The sequence below is a fragment of the Sinocyclocheilus rhinocerous genome, unplaced genomic scaffold, assembly GCF_001515625.1.
Source record: "Sinocyclocheilus rhinocerous isolate Xijiao unplaced genomic scaffold, SAMN03320098_v1.1 scaffold938, whole genome shotgun sequence".
NCBI classification, from domain to species: Eukaryota; Metazoa; Chordata; class Actinopteri; order Cypriniformes; family Cyprinidae; genus Sinocyclocheilus; species Sinocyclocheilus rhinocerous.
The window spans coordinates 90735-111465 of NW_015665007.1; the positions used below are offsets into that span (position 1 = coordinate 90735).

Below are 20731 nucleotides of genomic sequence, written 5' to 3' on the forward strand. Positions count from 1 at the left end.
AAAAAAAACAGTTGACTCGTCAGGTTGCTTGCTGTGATTGACAATGCTAAATCTGTGATTGCCGAGATGTTGCCACTGCTTATTACCATTTACAAAATGACATGCATGTACTGTAGAGACCAAATTAAAGATTTCAGCCACAGTTTCAGCTGCAAGTTTTTGTGTTCAAAAGAAAAATAAGGATGATTGATGAATATGAAACATGTAGATTTTGATGTCCTTTTACATTTTCAATATCTGATTAATGTCACATTTTCTTTATTCTTGTTATATTTTTGAGTCAAATTTATGTATTAATTCAAAATGATCTAAAGGGATAGTTCACCCAAAAATGAAAATGCTTTCATCATTTAGTCACCCTCATGTTGGTCCAAAATTGTATGAGTTTCTTTCTTCTGTTGAACACAAAAGAAGATATTTTGAAGAATGCTAGTAACCAAACCGCTGATGGTAGCAATTATATTTTTTCAATGGCTACCATCAACTGTTTGCATTTTTGGGTGAACTGTCTTTTGCCTTGAAGCATCATTTTTGTTATTGTTGACAAAATATTTCTTCAATTAATGTATAGCCAGGAAACAACAAACACACGACGAAAGAAATGTGACCTAACAATTTCCTTCAATCATCAACTTCTCCACAGAACATCTACCTTGTCTCCTCCATGCTGACCCAGAATTGGAAGACTGGATCTTAATAATAGGCTCCAGACAGACAGCCACCTATACTCATTTTGCTCGCTCCGGATCCCATCTCTCTCTCCAAGTGGTCCATAATCATAGCTTTATTAGCCCAGCACATATTCACAGCCTGACATCAAGCAGTATATTAGTGAGCCTGATCCTGAGGTACAAGTATCCTCTTGTTTTTCAGTTACAATAACTCAAACGCGGTTCTTCCTCAACGCATGCAAGGGTGAATTTTGCCATATCCTGTGGCAATTACACCAGCCTACAAGAACACGTCCTACCGTACTCATTATCAACACACAGATTTCCTAGACAGGATGTTGCCAACTGATTCTTCTTACCAATACAATTACAGAAGACTTGTGACAATCAAATAGAAGGAGAGTAAAACCTTAAAAAGGTTTGCATGAGAGTTAGGTTTAGGGGTAAAGGCAGAGAACAGAAAATGCCCTTTTCTCTGCATAAAAACAATAGAAACCAATAGAAAGTCTCAACCTGGACAGAAAAACAAACGTGTGTGTGTGAGAAACTCAGTACAGACAGAATAGAGTAGTACTCTATCTATCTATCTATCTATCTATCTATCTATCTATAGAAAAATAAGGATGATTGATGAATATGAAACATGTAGATTTTGATGTCCTTTTACATTTTCAATATCTGATTAATGTCACATTTTCTTTATTCTTGTTATATTTTTGAGTCAAATTTATGTATTAATTCAAAATGATCTAAAGGGATAGTTCACCCAAAAATGAAAATGCTTTCATCATTTAGTCACCCTCATGTTGGTCCAAAATTGTATGAGTTTCTTTCTTCTGTTGAACACAAAAGAAGATATTTTGAAGAATGCTAGTAACCAAACCGCTGATGGTAGCAATTATATTTTTTCAATGGCTACCATCAACTGTTTGCATTTTTGGGTGAACTGTCTTTTGCCTTGAAGCATCATTTTTGTTATTGTTGACAAAATATTTCTTCAATTAATGTATAGCCAGGAAACAACAAACACACGACGAAAGAAATGTGACCTAACAATTTCCTTCAATCATCAACTTCTCCACAGAACATCTACCTTGTCTCCTCCATGCTGACCCAGAATTGGAAGACTGGATCTTAATAATAGGCTCCAGACAGACAGCCACCTATACTCATTTTGCTCGCTCCGGATCCCATCTCTCTCTCCAAGTGGTCCATAATCATAGCTTTATTAGCCCAGCACATATTCACAGCCTGACATCAAGCAGTATATTAGTGAGCCTGATCCTGAGGTACAAGTATCCTCTTGTTTTTCAGTTACAATAACTCAAACGCGGTTCTTCCTCAACGCATGCAAGGGTGAATTTTGCCATATCCTGTGGCAATTACACCAGCCTACAAGAACACGTCCTACCGTACTCATTATCAACACACAGATTTCCTAGACAGGATGTTGCCAACTGATTCTTCTTACCAATACAATTACAGAAGACTTGTGACAATCAAATAGAAGGAGAGTAAAACCTTAAAAAGGTTTGCATGAGAGTTAGGTTTAGGGGTAAAGGCAGAGAACAGAACATGCCTTTTTCTCTGCATAAAAACAACAGAAATCAATAGAAAGTACTATCAACCAAGTACTATCTATCTATCTATCTATCTATCTGTCAGTCTGTCTGTCTGTCTGTCTGTCTGTCTGTCTGTCTGTCTGTCTATCTGTCTGTCTGTCTGTCATTCTATCTATCTGTCCGTCCGTCTGTCTATCCATCCAACTATCTGTCTGTCTGTCTGTCTGTCATTCTATCTGTCTTTCCATTGTTCTATGTCTATTGGTCTATCTGTTGCTCTGTCTGTCTGTCTGTCTGTCTATCTATTGTTCTGTCTATCATTCTTACTGTCTATTGTTCAGTCTGTCTGTCTGTCATTATATCATTCTAGCTGTCTGTCTGTCTATCTATCATTCTCTCTTTTTATTGTTCTGTCTGTCTGTCTATGGTTCTATCTATAATTTAATCTATCTACGTCTATCTGTCTGTCTAACAGAAAAAACAAACTTGCTAATTTGCTACAACAAATTTTGTTTTTGATGAAAATCTTTAACCCACTGCAGTAAAGTCCAGTCTAAGCAGACTATTTTTAACCGGTGTTGTTGCTGTCTGTGCGTGCTCTGAGTATTCTAAGTAGGTGGCACTCAATAAGCTGACATGGTGGTGTCTTTTCTAAAAGCAGTCGATCAGGTTTCAGGTGTATGCGTCATTTGCAAAAGTGAACCAGCACTGCTGTCAGACAGTAGCTCCAGATGATGTTTTCTCCCTCTCTCCTTTTTTACTCTTACTTGGTGAAATTCTTGACATCAGCCAAGAATCTGGACTGGAAAAACAAGATAACAATGAAGATGCAAACAAAGCCGGTTTCTACACGGCAGTGCTATCCTCCACCCTGTGTTTATACTTATATAGGGTATATACAGTGGTGTGAAAAAGTTTTTGACCCCTTCCTGTTTTTTTAATTGTTTGCATATTTGTCACACGATCTATCTATCTATCTATCTATCTATCTATCTATCTATCATCAGCAGACATAGTGAATTATCATCTAAAAGTCAGTAAATGGAACCATCACTATTTCAACCACTTGATCTCCAAATGCTTCCTGTCAGTATTTCACTTTCCTGACATTTGGAATGGCTCGGTGACATTCTGGACAGGGTTACGGATTGAAAAAGATTCCATGAAGTCCACCCGCATAAAAATCTTGACAGAGACATCTGTGTGGCACCACAGTTGTGCTGACACCTCCAGAGCTGACCCTGGAGTCTCAAACACGGCGTTTGGAGACGCAACAGTTTCAATTACATCGCGGCGACCAACTGTTGGGAATTTCAGGCATGCAAACCTCTGTCCTCTAAAAAGAAGAACACTTTTATCAACATAAAACTCTGCCATAAATGGTAATAAACGCAAGCTATCCACGATTCAATTGCCCAGAGATAGGAGAGCTTCAATCCATAAACTGTCCATCATCTGATTTCCCCAATGCTTTGTTTTTCATGAGATTTTTAATGAAAGATTAGCTTGTGCGTGTGTTTGCGTAAATGCAAATAGATTTCAGATCTCCCACAAACTCGAGGGCTCTTTCTTCCCATCTGAGTTTCATGTAGGTAGAAACAAAAAAATCAGCGGTTCTGTTGGATCTTTTACTTCCAGTCTACCCTGTCTGTGCAGGATAAGCATCGGCCTCTGGAGATAACCGGGCAGCTGTGAGAGGAGGGGAGGCCCGGAGGTGTTGCTGAACAAAGAGGCACCGTGGGGAGATATGACAGAGAACAGCACCTGTAACTACGCCTGGAGATGAGCGATAAGGTGCTTTCTGGGGCACAGATGCATATGTGCACCCGTAGACATGCACACGCCTGAGGACAGCTTTCAGCTTCACAATGGATAGCCCTGATTTTGATGCACATTTAAAGTCATATTAGATCAAATCAAACTTTAAAAATACTTATGGATAAAATATACATGACCGGTTCTGTTATGTTTTGTTTATCATTAAAAACTACTAATTTGTGTAAAGATTAACTCGAAAGAAAAAGACAAAGGTTTGGATTCTTCTAATCAGGTCATTAATAATGATCTTTTCTTAAAAGGACAGTTCACCTAAAAAAAAAAAAAAAATCATATGATCATATAAACTTTATCATGTTGCTTGAACCCCATATTAATTTCTGTTCTTCAAACATAGCTATTTTATGTACAGGTGCATCTCAATGAATTAGAATGTCGTGGAAAAGTTCATTTATTTCAGTAATTCAACTCAAATTGTGAAACTCGTGTATTAAATAAATTCAATGCACACAGACTGAAGTAGTTTAAGTCTTTGGTTCTTTTAATTGTGATGATTTTGGCTCACATTTAACAAAAACCCACCAATTCACTATCTCAACAAAATATTTCCACGACATTCTAATTTATTGAGATGCACCTGTATTATTATAAAAGTCAGTGAAATCTATTAAAATTGATAAATGCTATTGTATGAAAAAGAAATATTTTGAGCAACATGCAGGTGAATAGATTATTTTAATTTTAATATAAGATTTTCTAGAATTTCTTGTAATTTTATTAGAAGAATTTAAATTTTATTATGATTAAAATTAAATAAATTTTTACATGGCCTAAAAAATGGGAAAGGCCTTATTTAATTAACAATTTTTTTAAATATAAAAATTTAATTCAATTAAATTTTTCAGAAACCATTGATTGTTTCCCAGCAGAATTAAATTACAATTTTCCTACAAATCATTTTTTCAAGCTAAACTTCACTCTGAAAGTTTCAGAGAGGTGGCTCTTTCGAGCACAAAAAGCAAGAAAGAAATCCAAAACCCCATATTGGAATAATAACTATCTCTCTACAGACAAAATAATCCATTCTCCCCACTTTAAGGTGAGATTGCACCATTCTTTGCTTTCATACTTCATGAATTATGGCTGGAAAATTGTTTCAAGGTTTGCTGTGGTGTTCAATAAATCCTATGAATTTAGATTAACATTCAGTGTGATCTTGCCTTCAAATTTTTGAGTTAGATCGCTACGGGGCTGTGTTAAAACAAAGCCTCCGACAGCTTCCCAGACTGCTGCCTCGAATGGAAGCACCTGTCAAAAAAAAGTTTTTCATCCATCTCTTAGCCTGCAAGTGCTCCAAAGATTTAAAATAATAGTTTGTTTTATAAGAATACCTGCCTAAACAAACTTTAGAGAGCTCATAAATATCTTAAGATTAAGAATTCTCCAGTCTTCGGTGTGCAGAAGTTAAACTGTCCAAAACACAACTGATTAAGTTAAATCCCACTCACAAAGTCCTGCAACTGTTACAAACTTATAAATTATATTTGCAATTATATTTTCCACTATGCACAGCAGAACTGAATCCCACTGGATAATTTGCCTGATTTTGTTCATCAAACTCAAACTACACTTGCTCTCTTGGTAAATCATTACGAAACTTAAATATAAAAAGCAAGCATGCTAAACAAGTCAAACACATCCAACACAGTGAAGCACCTTACCATCATCCGCATCAGGCAGGATGGTGACTCTGGTGGTGGGGAACTCCTGACCCAGACGGCCGCTCATGGGCATGCTGAGGGTGACATTAAAGCTTTCCTCTGGCTCGTAGAGTGAATCATCGATGACGACCACACGGCAATGCTTCTCCGTCTCCCCCTTATCGAAACGCAGCACGCTGTGGTGTTCCTCAGGTCGAGAAATGTAGTCAGAATAAGAAAGCACCGTGGTGGGAACCGTGCCCTTGGCTGTACCTTCACGGATGAGGATAAAGGGAAGATTAGAGGAAGTTTTGAGCATTTAAATTGAATCTCACGGGTTTAGTCAGAGATAAACGGCACTTAAAAGTTTAAAAATGTAGTTGAAGAAATCTGCTGAGCTTGAAAGTTTAAATTCATGAAGTTGGATTTGGTTAGTGAGGAATGGAAATGCCTTTAAGTTAAGCTTCATAACTCACCTTGTTGTGTGAAGCAGACAACCATGAGCTCTTGACTGACATCTCCAGATCTTCGCACAGGAATCAGAAGTTCTCCAATATTTTCCTCAATCGAATATGTAGCCAAGGGGATGAACACTGTGGATTCTAGGGCAAAAAGCAACGATCACATTTAGTATAAATGTATAAATGCATGTAAAATAAAACTTTATAGACAAAGAAAGAAGAGAATTACTGAAATCATCATTTGTGTGAGGAGTCCAGGTGGATTTAGTTGCACTTCAGATCTGAAGTTCTGTCAGAGCTTGACATTTTAGTCCTCAAAGTTTCAAACCTTTTAAAAATACATGTTTAACTTAAGTACCGTTACTGTGTTTTAATGTGGGATTGATCTCTCAGTGTCGCTGTCAAAAGGTTCAGAACTGTATAACAATTTGACGGACCCAAGTTTCACGATAAGAAATCCTCAACCACTGATGTTTTATAGTGGGAGATATATGAAAACTCTTATCAGACGAGTTGGGATTGACTAAAAACACATGAATCCTAGTAGAAAACACTTAAGACAGCATGAAAGTTTTGTGAGTATCTGTGGGTTCAAAACTTTTGCCAGCTTCATGGTCACCATTTCAAATAAAATAATCCTTTTTATCCATATAAGACTTGATTTTCAGGCACTATTGAGACAATATATGGCTGAGCAGCTCTCTAAGGACACAGCTATGTGGGTTTTCTATCAGAAAAAAACACGATTATATGCCTTGTTCAAATCTGCATTAAGCTTTCTTTGCACTCAGAGGCAGAAGATAATTAAATGAGATTTAACCTTTCAGACTGTGGCATTAAGTCCTTGTGCAAAGGAACAACACAGGCTTATCGCTGTAACTGATAAATGTCATATGAGGCCGCAGTGACTGCAGTGTTATGTGCCTCTCCATCGATCTCTCCACTCCAGCTCAAATAGACTATGTAATGTTATCCTCTAAAGTAAGCACTGAAAAAAAAGATTGAGAAGATCGAAATTGATCTAAATAGAATGTGGCTTAAAAAGGAGATTTTGATGGAGCAAAGTTATATATACTGTATTAAACAAGTTAAATATATAATGCTTTGTAAAAAGTCACATACACAAATAAGTGATTTAAAAAATAATACACACACATATATTTACCATCAACTTATGCCATGATACAATATCCACAACAACCATGGTAATATTACAGTAAAAAAGAAAAATGTGACAGTATAGATCTTTAATTACTTTATAAGTGTAAAAGCAGTAAAGAGCGCACAATATTTTAGGGAAATCAGGTGTGAGTTTTGCCATCTTAAGTGTAAGATCTGTGGAGAAAGCGTTCATTCAGTCAGATCCGAGAACCAAAGGACTGCTCCTGCTAAATCAGCCGTGAATCCTGCCACAACTTCAGAGGCTTGGCTGCTGTGTTTTGAAGAGGAGGAACCAGGATGTTATTCAGATGTTCTGGAGATATTATGCTATGATTACAATGTACAGAAGGGTGACAGCTGTGATGTCCGCCCACACCGACATTCCTCCACATTTTCTGGCTTACCTTTGCTTGGTTGGACTATTTCTCTCATACACAAATTATTACATTGCCCTACAAGTAACACTTACTCAGCATATGAATATGAAGTATAATGAAAATATAATATTTCTTATTTTATTAATGTACTATTAAAGTAAACATTGATCTATTTTACTGTCTTAATACACGTGATCAATGTTTCATCATTGCAAGTTATTCCCAAGAAAAAAAGAAAAGAAATCAAAATCTTTCCTTTTCAGCTGACATTGTCAGTCCCTCTTATTTTTCGATCCTTCCCCTCCAACCACTTTTTCAAAACTCAATTAATTCCTAATTGATAAAAATCAAGTCCTGTCCTACATTTTTTCTTTTTGTTTCACTCAGAAATAATTTAGCTTAAAGAAGTAAAGTAGGTTGCAAATGACATTTCATGCTGACTTTAATATTTGTCATTTGAGATGCCAGTTCAGATATTCTGATATTTGTATCAGAAATCTAAAAATATTTACACTACTGTCTAAAAGATTGAGGTCAGTAAATCTTTTTTTTAAGAAATCAATAATTTTATTCAAGGACACATCAAATTGATCAAAAGTCATAGTAAAGACATAATTACAAAATCAAATAAATGCTGTTCTATTGATTGATCTTTCTTTTAATCAAAGAATCCTTAAAAAAGCATCACAGTTTCCAAAAATGTATTAAGCAGCTTTTTCAAAATAATAATGCTAATAATAATGCTTCTACTTCATTTTAAAATATATTAAAATAAAAAACTGTAATAATATTTCACAATATTACTGTTTTGTTTTTTACTGTATTTTTGATCAAATAAATGCAACCTTGGTGAGAATAAGACACTTTTTAAAAAACATTTAAAAATCTTTCCAACCCTAAACTTTTGAATGGTACTGCATACCAGCATTCTTAGATTGAATAAGACTGATTAGACTTAGTAATAGACTGAGTAATATACTTCATGTTAAATCAACATTTCTAATGATTGGTTGAATTTGTTTGCTTAAACTTGAAGTTTGTTTGAAAAAGGCTGGCATTTGAACCCCCATACTGATCTTTGTAGCTACCCTAAACCATTCTCACCACCTGGATCCCCATGGTTTTATTTATTTATTTGTGAGCTCACCATCTCCAGGGTCAACAATTTCCACCGTTGCTGCCTCTGGGAACTCCAGTGCTCCCATGACAGGCTCTGAGAGGACAATCTGGAAGGTCTCGGACTGCTCATACAGGCTGTCCGACAAGATGCGCACTTTCCAGGTAGCAGTGGTCTGACCCGGGTTAAACTGGACTTGTTTCTGGGCTTTCCCTCGGAAATCTTTGTCCTTTTCAGCCGTACCATCTTTGGTACCAATACCTTAAGAATGAAAGAGTAAATAAACGTTAAGTAAAGTACAGAAATGTAAGCAAATTAAAGTCTTTTATAACAGTGGTTAAGCACTAGTGTACAGGAACACAGAGCTGTACACACTTTAAGCACTTTAACATGCTGTTGTTTATAATACATTAATTCTAGTTCAAAAAAAGTAACACAGAGAATAATTGTGTAGTTTTTATATTCATAATTTTTTATAATTTTTTTTAAAATTCATGCTATGTACAATGCTTCTTTTGTTTTTCAGCCATGATTGTTTTTGTATTGATAAAAAAAAAAAATGTACTGTTTTGTATGGGAACTATACAAATAAACTCAATAAAATAAAACAAAATAAATAAATACAATGAATAAATAAATGTTTAAATAAATCTAGCTCTTTGGGGTACAAAGAACAGAAGGTTTTACAGATGTACATGTGACAATATACATGTGTCAATTTGACAAACTGCTGCATGTGCACTAGCAAATTAAGACCTTTAAAGAGCAGGTCATATGGGTATTTGAAAAATATCTCTTTTGCAGTTTATAACGTAGTTATCCTTAAATGAAAACAATCTGCAAAGTTGTTAATCAAAAAAGTGCATGATAAATAAAGATATTGTCTCTCAAAAGAGAAAGTCGATTCAGAATCGCCTTAACGAGTCGCCATATTTTAGAATCTTTTGCCTGTTACCGGTATACATCACTGGGTAACACATTTGCATAATCCACGCCTGCCACCGAGTCTGACCTGCCCACAGACACTTCCGCTAGTCAGTGTGTTTACATCATGTTGAGAAGACGCTGTGTTCAAGGATACCACAGAAATACAATTCGAACCTTTTGTTGTGTGCATGTCATTTTACCAAGGACTGCTTCTCTAATCTTGCCTTTTATCTTCGTTGGCTTCTAATCTTCTTAATTTGGACTAACAAGCTCTCCGAACCACAACCTGTAAGTACGATTGATACGTTATGTGTACATTTTCAATTGAGTGCTCAAAATATCAAGTTTTTGTGCTAATATGTGATGTATACCTAGTGCAGCTTTAGGTTTCCAGGTAAAGCACAATATTACTGTCTTACTGAAGTAGTTTAGGGGTGGAATGGTTCGCGGAAAAAAATCGAACCGTACGGTTCTCCACACACGGTTCGGCACGCGCTAGGACCGCGGTTCAACTTAAATCTGACAACGCATCTGTGAAATGGTTTGCTATAAATAACACGTAAAACAAACAGGGTTCGGCTAATGTATGTTTCTGTTGATGGATGTGCATTCTGGCTTTTCACAGCGATGAAAAAAAACAAAAAAACGTTTCACTCTTGTTCAATGTGAATGCCGTATGCTGGAATATGAGCAGTCATTTATGCCATTATCACCCAGGTGCTGATAGCACGCGTGCACAGGTGAGACCTGAACATCACACGTTGATATCTGTTTAAACTAAACTCATGTAAGCTTTGCCAGTTTAAACATTTAAGAGCCAAAACCGTGAGTAAGTTGAACCGTTCCACCTCTAATGTACACCTAGTGCAGCTTTAGGTTTCCAGGTAAAGCACGATATTACTGTCTTACTGTTTTCTGACCAAATACCATATGACCTGCTCTTTAAGCTAAGATTGTGTTTGCACTGGAACTACACAAATAAACTCAATATAAATAAATACCATAAATAAATATTTTCTAGTGCTTTTGAGTGAAAAGAACACTGTTTTACAGATGTACATTTGACAAAAACATTGTTAGTGTCTTTTCTGCTGTTGTACAGGTCAGTGTGATTGAAATGAAGACAACTGTCAAGGGATTCACAATTGTTTATATCACCTCTTCAGTGTTTCTATAAATCACAGAAGAGCTTTGTTAACAGCCAATATAGAGGCGTTGCAGTCTGCGTGACGCAACCATTCTGTAATAAAAGCTTCAAAGAGTGCAGTGTACTGCTCTTTGGAAAGAGAATAAAGTCAAGACTATAAAGGCTGGTCCTTCCACATCCCTCAGAAGATCAGATGCTCATAGCCTGACAGTCCCACTGGTGGATCTCTGTCCACTTGGGTTGACAAAGGTTTGTACAGTGCCAGCAGCTTCATGTGCCAGGTGGGTATTGTCAGCTGGCGAACAACACTGTTTTCCCACCACAGAAATATAATGAGATATTTATAGATCCCACAAATAAATAAATCAGAGGGAAGAATCATTTTTTTGGGGAAAACTGCCAGAGGAAAGACCAGATTGGGAGGAAACACAGTGAAGAGCTTTGGCAAAGGAGGAGAAATTGGGCTGCCAAAGAAAAAAAAAACGGACTTATTTGAAGCAAATTTAGAAAGAAGTGCTTTGATATTACACAAAAAAGGAGGGGGGCCTGGCATGTCAGGTCCCGTGCCTATATAAAATGCAATTATTCAGAGAACATCAGTCCTAGAAGAGAAACTGAGGGAGAGAGTGGAAAATCAAAATAATAATTGAATAAAAATCATCATTTCAAAGACTTCCTCATCTCCCCACTTCAATACAGAAAGGTCTCTGATCCAGGCCCAGCGAGTGGCAGACGAACAGCAGGCCAGCAGCTCGTCTTATCGAGAAGCCCTGGACCGGAATCGAGGTGAGTTGTGGAATGGTGGTCAAGCTCAGCATGTGGATGGAATATTCATCTTTTTCATCAGAGCTTGTGGAGGTCTGTCCCCGTGATCCTGACAGTGTAACCCTTGTTTTTACAGTGTTTTCCATGCTAGTTTGTAGCTCATGTAAATGGAAAACTCCCTCTTGGTGATGACTGAACTGTCGATGCTCCCTGGGAGTCAAACCCATGGTGTTGGTGTTGCTAGCGCCATGCTCTACCAGTTGGGCTACAGGAATAGATTTAGCTTAAAATCTTATATACATTCATTCCAGAAGCTGAAATGTTCAATGAGGGAGTAACATTTCCCTTTGGAATGGACTTTCAGGGATGTTTTTATCTCAATGAGAGCAATTTTTTCTAAGCATATACAAATACATAGAACGTTGTCCTAATAATTAAACCAATACTAAACTAGATCCTAAACTATTGTAGGTTTAGAATAAAATATTCTGAAATTAATCAAAGGTTTTATTAATATTTTAAATATTTGAGGCATTTTTGAAACACAAGCTGAATCTTTCTCAAATTAATGAAATTGTACTGTTCTTCCAGAATTTTTAAACTTGAGGTACACATATCTGTCAACTATGTTTTTTTCTGTATTACCATTCAAAATTTTGGGGTCAGTAAGTTTTTTTTTATTTATTTTTTTTACATTTTTGAAAAAAGTCTCTCTTATTGAATTTATTTAATTAAAGAAATACACAATAAAAACAGTAAAAAAAATGAGAACAGTGAAATATTATTATACTTAAGTATTAAAGTTGTGCTGCTTAATATTTTTGTGGAAACTGTGATACTTTTTTTCAGGATTCTTTGATGAATAGTTAAAATGAACAGCGTTTATTTGAAATATAAATCTTTTATAACAATGTAAAAGTCTTTATTGTTACTTTTGACCAATTTAATGCATCCTTGCTGAATAAAAGTACAAATTTCTTTAAATAAATTATAAAATAAAATAAAATAAATAAATAAATAAATACTTAAATCAATCTTTCTGACCCCGAACATATGTATGGTACTGTACAGTCAATCATTAAATGACTGCAAAATAAAGAAAGAGACCCTGGAGTGCTACAAGAGATATAAAACTTGCACAACTATGTAGGTAATTATATAGCAGGGTCAGAGGTCAATTATACAAGTTTAGTGGTCATTAAAAATATTTGACCGCAGAAGGTTATGATTAAATCAAATATTCTGGAGGGCCATGAAATAAGTGATCCTTTACTGCACAGAATAATCTTGGATTCTTGCAACAGGCGAACTCCTTTCGTGCCAGAAAAACTCTGATTATGAAGTTGTCTGGATGTAAAGCTATAGTCCACATGCTGCATAAAAGAGTAAAGGTCATTATAAAATGAGCATATCTCATCAACACAATAGAAAATCATCATAATGAAGTTGCCTTGCATTAATTATGTGCTTTTTATCTGCATATGGTAATGCAATAGCTTAACTTTGATCTATGACTTTTCTAATGTGAGGTTCTTGTCTCTCCAGGAATTGAAAGCTTTTTCTGCAGACCGTGGAAACTCAACTGGCAATTGAGTGATATGCGGGTTGCTGGTCTTAAAACCATGTTTCCACTGTTATGAATCATAAAAACTAGTATTATAATTGTGGATGTAGGCAGAATGCATATCAAGCAACCAAATCTGATGACATGAGGAGCAACATCAATAGAGGTTCAAAGAGCCCAAAATAGTGATGTTATAGAGACTCCAATCAGCAAATTAGAGATCACCGTTATTTAACATTAAAGAGAGGGTTTTTTTTGTTGATAAAATCATATCAGTGGTGCATGATCGGAAATTAAGTACTCTCCTAACATCACTTACTAACAAATGAGGTCTCGCCAAGGTAACCTCTGCGTCTCAAGACCATCTCCAGAAACTTGGTCTCCTCATCCACCTGGCAGTACTCTTTCTCCAGGGAGATCCAAGCCCAGTTTAGCCGGAAAAGTTGGTTTTTCAGCTTGTTGCCCCCTACAGAGCAAAGAGAAGAAACATATTGAACATACAGTCAGGTAAAGATTAGTATCAAAGGTACGGTAATGACTTGGATAGAATTGTTTGCTGTGCGACTATATCAATCCAGGTAAAAACGTACAAAAGTTAGACTTAACTCTATCCATTTTTGTAAGAAGTATGCAAAGGCTTTCTCTTTGAAGTAATAGCTTTAGTATGGCCCACTGAGGTATAATGGAGCTGACTTCTCCAATTCATATGGGGCACCTTATTCATCTCAACAAGAACAGTGTGATACCAGTCAAAATCTCTGATGCAGCGGTGAGGGGAAGTGCAGGTCTAATTGCTTCTTTTCTAATTAAAATAAAAAGGTTTGTCTGCTCCCTATCTGTGTCTGTTTTATCATCAGTGTTTGAAGTGGGATTCAAAGTGAGGGCTCGCTCCTGGAGGGCATCCCTACCAGTTACAATCTGCACACAGACATCAAACACGGCTTTCTTTTCCATGTAGGGATGCAAATAATGGAAAAATGCAATATGTCTTGTCCATCTATGTTAAATTAAATATTCATAATTCAGGTACAATTATGTTATCGTTTAATAAAATCAAAATTGGAATTTTTTGTCTGTAAGCTTTAGTGACCATTTTGTGCACACATTATATAATAATAATAATAATTTATTATATTACCAACATTTTTTAATAGTGATTAAATATAATTTCATTTTTTTTGTTTAAATTCAAAATTAAATGTAGTAAATAATAATTATCCATTAAAAAATAATTAATGGATTTAACATCAGTTCAACAGATTATGCAAAAATTGATATTGATAAAAATGTATTATCATGACATTGATATTGCATGACATGATTTTAATTGTCGAATACAACTGAGAAAGTCTCTAATCAGGCGAAAATGACTATTTTAAGATATTTTACTATTTGAGATTTGATACATTTAAAACTAGCTCCTTCTCATACTTTTCATAATTAACTTTACGTTAATAGTTTATCTACGTATATACGTCCTGTCCAACATCCTTCCTGTTTCAATAAGAAATGGCTAGTCTTGCACACACACTGTCCCCCCAATTTGGCATGTGTCATTTGCCCGGTTCAGTCCAGCTGGCATGTTAAGAGAGAATAAGAGATTTCAATCTATAGGTCTGTCCTTCTATATTGTCCTTCAATCTATAGGTCTGTCCTGTTCTGGCTTCTTTATACTGAGCTATCAGTGGACTGCGGTTTGTTTGCTTTTGGCAACACAGGCCATTCCCACCCCGCACACTCCTCCTCTCCTTCCTCCACCGTCCAGTTGTCACGCTCTGCAAACCTGTCACGTTCCACTATCCCCATTTCCCTTTCATGCAAAGGGCGAGACGTACACATCTGGGTGTTTTATAGTTTACATGAATGTACGTGTGTGTAAAGCTGGATAGTAGCACCTGTTTTGTGTATTACACCTATACTTCTAAAACATCAATCCAAGCATCTAACATGGTCAATGAGGAAGATTCACAAAACAAAAGTAAAATAACTCAATAAATAAATACCCTTTAAAAGAGTGTCGTCTCTGATGTTTCACATTCTAAGCTTGACAAATATGGATCAACAACAAGACACTTTCCAATGATGCAGTTTCATTTGAAAGATTTGTGAGAGCTGCTTTTATGAAACCACTGGTGAAAACGTCTTCAAGGTTGAAGAAAATGAGTTCGATGAAGCCCTGTCAGATCGAGGAAATTAACCGAGAATGACAGAGGATTCAGATCGGAGCTGAAGTACCTGGCTCATCTTCAAAGTCTGACATTTTGCAGAATAATTGGCTGTGTCAACACACTTTTGATGAAAGAGAATTCGAGATTCACAGAATACAAAGATTTTTGGACTTCACCGAAGCCTGCTCTCTGTCACACAGCGAATAAACAGAATTCACTTCACCTTAGAGGAAAGACGTGAGGTGAAATTTCGTTTTGTATCTAGAGGCTTTGTTCCTCCTAATGACAAATACAGTAACTATGTCAAAGTAGTTACTCAAAACTAATCTCACCAAAAGTACTCAATAGTCTCCTTGGAGGTTTGTATAGTAGTTCTTTCACGAGTGGGAGAGATTAGGCTGCAAGTTCATACGCTATAGAAAGTTTATTCAGTTAAAAGTTCAATAGTGTGTCTGTCAGCTTGAAAAAACAAAGAAAATTCAACATGTTCATTCACTCGACCTTATCTGCAAGGACCCTTCAAAGAGTATTTTAGAGGCAATCTCACGCACAACAACCTGTCACGTCTCTCCCACAGAAAGACCACCTCAAGCTTTGATTTGAATGCACAAACACACATTTTAAATGCAATATGATAAGTCATGTTCAACCAACATACGGTAGGCCTACCATTGTTCTAGATGAGGCCCACGGTTCAGGTTTTAGAGGTGAGATTGCGTTTCAGCTGAATAAACCGACTTCAAAGAGTTCAAGAAAAACCTCCCAGTTAATCTACAACTGAAGGTTAAGATTGCTGAACAGGGGTTGCGTTAACACCAACGTTTTCTCAAGGTCCTCCTTTCTAGGTCACGGTCTAATGCTTTTTCCCGAACCCCCTTTGTAAAGCGGAGGCACTACCCACTGCTTTGAAAAACAGCTTAAAATGATTTTTTCCCCATGTTTCTTTGATGATATGCTGGTTGCTGAAAGCAATATGTTAAGAAAACTAAACTGCTAATTCCATTATACTGTAGAACACCATTTTAAAGCAAGCATACTTTCACCACATCATTAAAAAAACTCATTGCCAATAAGCATTGACACTGTATCTTTTTACTCTTATTCAGCATATTTTTGGAAAAATAAAATAAAATTACCTGTACACATGCAATGGTTTTATTCAAGTCAAAAATCAACGTGGATATATTGGGTTACACCATAACACAAGCAACTGATTGTAAGAAAGGTTTGGGGTTTAAGTGGACTAAATGATTAGAGAAGTCTGGCATACTTCACTCTGTTGTTTCACCAGAAGATCAATTTATGATATTTTGATAAAAAATTATGACCTCAAAATAAAAAATTAAAAAATTTAAGCAATAATTTAATCATATATACAAAAATGAAACATATATGTAAGATCAATAAGATGCATAGGGTGAGTTTCCATTTCATGAACAATTGCCCATCACTTTTTACATTACAGAAATGATAATGTCATTAACGATGTATGACTTTAAGTTCCTCTGTGCACAGCTAATATAGATTTAGTAGTCACTACAGTCCTAACATAGCATGTCCTGTCTCTCATCAGAACATAATAAGCATGACATCAGCATTTGATGGACAGATTTGTTATGAATGAGACCGGAGGCTCCGCTTAGCCTGAGCTGTGCCAACTCTGTGCCCCCTGTCTCCTCCATAAGCACTGAGTCTGCAGACTGCCCTTATTTGGTCACTGAGGAGAGCGAGGGGCCCACGGTGCCCACCATCATTCTCCCTCCGTCAGACAAACCTGCCTGATAGGCATTACTGCTGAACACTGACTTGTCTGTGAATAAACTAAGGACCAACTTGGTGCAAAACTGAAAGTCTGTGGCTATTGTTATGGATAGAAGAAGAAATAGACCCCTATTCTCCAGGTTTTTGTTAGAAAATATGAGGTTTTTCACCACTTTCACTGATTTAGCTTTCGTTACTATTTCAGGGGATTACAAAATTCTTAAATTACACAACCACTCAAAAGTTTGAGACTGATTTTTTGTCTTTTATGCTCTTTTCTGTTATTATTACAGTAAAAACAGCAATAGTGTGAAATATTATCACAATTTCAAATAATTAGTTATTATGTAGCATATTTTTGAAATGTAATGTATTCCTGTGTTGCAAATCTGAATTTTCAGCATCATTACTCCAGTCTTCAGTGTCACAAGATCCGTCAGAAATCATTCTAATATGCTGATTTGCAGCTCAAGAAACATTTCTTATTTTTTTAATCAATGTTAAAAACAGTTGTGTTGCTTAATATTATTGTGTAAACCATGAAACATTGTTTTCAGGATTCTTTGATGAAGTTCAAAAGAACAGCATTTATATGAAATACATTTTTTGTGAAATACATTTTGTAGTCTTTATTGTCATTTTAATGATTTAATGCATCTTAGCCGATAGCCTTAGTATTAATTTTAATATTTTTATATAAAAATATGAATATAAAAATATTTAATTTAATATTTTAAAATCATATTGACCCCAAAGTTTTGAATGGTAGTGTATTTTTTAAATAATTTAAATAAAAAAAAAATTAATTATAAAATTAAATTACTGTTAAATTGAATTATTATTAAATGTAATAATAATTAACATATAAAAATGGGTATTTTGCTCTGGATAAAAGCAAACAAGACAGTCTCATACAAGACCCATTCCAGTGTAGGAGAAACAAATGAGATATTAAATGGGTCTAATTTTTTACAAAATGCATACAAAAACCATCACCCTTTCTCATTCTATTTTTTTCTTTATAATTCCACAATTCAAAGCAGGGATGTTGTGGAAACCATTCTGATGCTCACTTCATGGGTCACAAAAGCAGGATTCCCATGCACTCTTGTGAGGAGGAGCTGGCTGGAATTCACTGAAGTCAGCGCAGCTCGTTTACGTGTGTCTCAAGGAGACAGGGAGTGAGAAATCAAGAGTGTTTGTGGCTAAAGGTCAACCTGAGCCTTGGGAGTTGCACCATGCTCTAGTGACTGCATTTGCAATCGCCGCTGAGGTCAGTTCTCTTACACACCGGCTTAAGTCCCCTGCCATCCCAAGTTCCCAGCCCCCCATACACACAGACCGACGGAGGAAGTGCCTAAAAATACCTTGCTCGTCTTTTCATTGCAAAATACCTTTCACTACGCACTTTTTCAAATGGAAAAAGAACACGCTAAGAGGCTGTAGAACAAGATCCGTCAGAAATCATTCTAATATGCTGATTTGCAGCTCAAGAAACATTTCTTATTTTTTTAATCAATGTTAAAAACAGTTGTGTTGCTTAATATTATTGTGTAAACCATGAAACATTGTTTTCAGGATTCTTTGATGAAGTTCAAAAGAACAGCATTTATATGAAATACATTTTTTGTGAAATACATTTTGTAGTCTTTATTGTCATTTTAATGATTTAATGCATCTTAGCCGATAGCCTTAGTATTAATTTTAATATTTTTATATAAAAATATGAATATAAAAATATTTAATTTAATATTTTAAAATCATATTGACCCCAAAGTTTTGAATGGTAGTGTATTTTTTAAATAATTTAAATAAAAAAAAAATTAATTATAAAATTAAATTACTGTTAAATTGAATTATTATTAAATGTAATAATAATTAACATATAAAAATGGGTATTTTGCTCTGGATAAAAGCAAACAAGACAGTCTCATACAAGACCCATTCCAGTGTAGGAGAAACAAATGAGATATTAAATGGGTCTAATTTTTTACAAAATGCATACAAAAACCATCACCCTTTCTCATTCTATTTTTTTCTTTATAATTCCACAATTCAAAGCAGGGATGTTGTGGAAACCATTCTGATGCTCACTTCATGGGTCACAAAAGCAGGATTCCCATGCACTCTTGTGGTGGAGGAGCTGCCTGGAATTAATTAAATTCAGCACAGCTCATTTACGTGTGTCTCAAGGACACAGGGAGTGAAAAATAAAGTGTGTTTGCAGCTAAAGGTCAAACTGAGCCTTGCACCGTTGCACCATGCTCTAGTGACTGCACCTGCAATTGCCGCCAAGGTCAGTTCCCTTATACACCGGTTTAAGTCTCCTGCCATCCCAACCCCCATACACACAGACCAACAGAGGAAGTGCCTAAAATACCTTGTTCATATTTTTTATTGCAAAATACCTTTCACTATGCACTTTTCCAAATGGAAAATTGAAAGGCTAAGAGGCTGTAGAAGCTTCTAAAAGCATTAAATCCTGTGACAGTCTAGGATGACGGGGACTTTTATTTTCACGTTGTCAATAAAATGATATGGCCTTCCACCGAAGCTTTCAGTAAAAGCTTCTCACCCATAAAGCCTTTCTGCAGATGTCCCTAACCGTTCAGCTCCCCGGAAATGTCAGTTGTGCAAGGTGTAACATTCTTTAAACATTTTAAAGGACAAATCTGCAGTGTACTTCCTTCATTTAGTACATTGCATTTGTGGGCATTGCTATGCCTGCACTCTGCCATCACACCGGGCAGAGGGATTTATTAAGGTCAGTGTTCACTATATGCCTGGAAAACACTGGCACACAAAAACTAAATCCTGTAATTTGGAGTCTAATCCTATTAGCACTAGTTCATTCACACAAGTTCATGATAGACTCTGAAGCAAAAGCATAGACCAGTCCTTTTTTTCAGGTATATGAAATTTGCATGATTTATAGGCAAAACAAATGAAGAAATTAAGTGGTTAAAATATGTTAATAATTAAATATTATTAATTATTAACTTATTTAATTAATAAACTAAATTACTACTTCAACTGTAATTTTATGAAGCTATGATAATACATTTTGTGCGCAAAACAATAAAAATATTCTCTCCAGAGTTAGCATCTACCACCATTATCCCAACGTGATCTCATGATAATTCGTATGTATTTTACGTAAAATGTGCATGCGAGTGCTTTCCTCTGCTCGTAAACAAGGCGCAGCGCATGCGTGTTCTACGTCAGCAGCATCACGCGCATACGTCGTGTTACTCTCAATAATGGAGGTGGTAACTCGGGGGAGAAGAATTGTTAAATAAAGTCGTTATTTTTGTTTTCTTTGTGCACCAAAAGTATTCTCGTAGCTTTGTAAAATTACGGTTGAACTACTGATGTCACATGGACCATTTTAACGATGTTCTTACTACGTTTCTGGGCCTTGAACATGGTAGGACCCTTGCTGTCTATGGAGGGTCAGAAAGCTCTCGGATTTCATCAAAAAATATCTTAATTTGTGTACCGAAGAAGAACAAAGATCTTACTGGTTTGGAACGACATGAGGGTGAGTAATTAATGACATAATTTTCATTTTTGG

The 20731-nt window shown here is 35.8% G+C and overlaps 1 protein-coding gene across 1 annotated transcript in view; it reads right to left on the reverse strand.

The window, feature by feature from the left end:
• Positions 1–20731, reverse strand: part of LOC107730863 (FRAS1-related extracellular matrix protein 2-like) — a 79014-nt gene that overhangs the window by 24251 nt on the left and 34032 nt on the right. The window contains exons 3-6 of the mRNA XM_016541820.1: positions 13548–13694; positions 8856–9086; positions 6186–6311; positions 5731–5982 (exon numbers count right to left, since the gene is read on the reverse strand). Of these exons, the coding sequence (XP_016397306.1) occupies positions 5731–5982; positions 6186–6311; positions 8856–9086; positions 13548–13694 (756 nt within the window). The remainder of the gene's footprint in view (positions 1–5730; positions 5983–6185; positions 6312–8855; positions 9087–13547; positions 13695–20731) is intronic.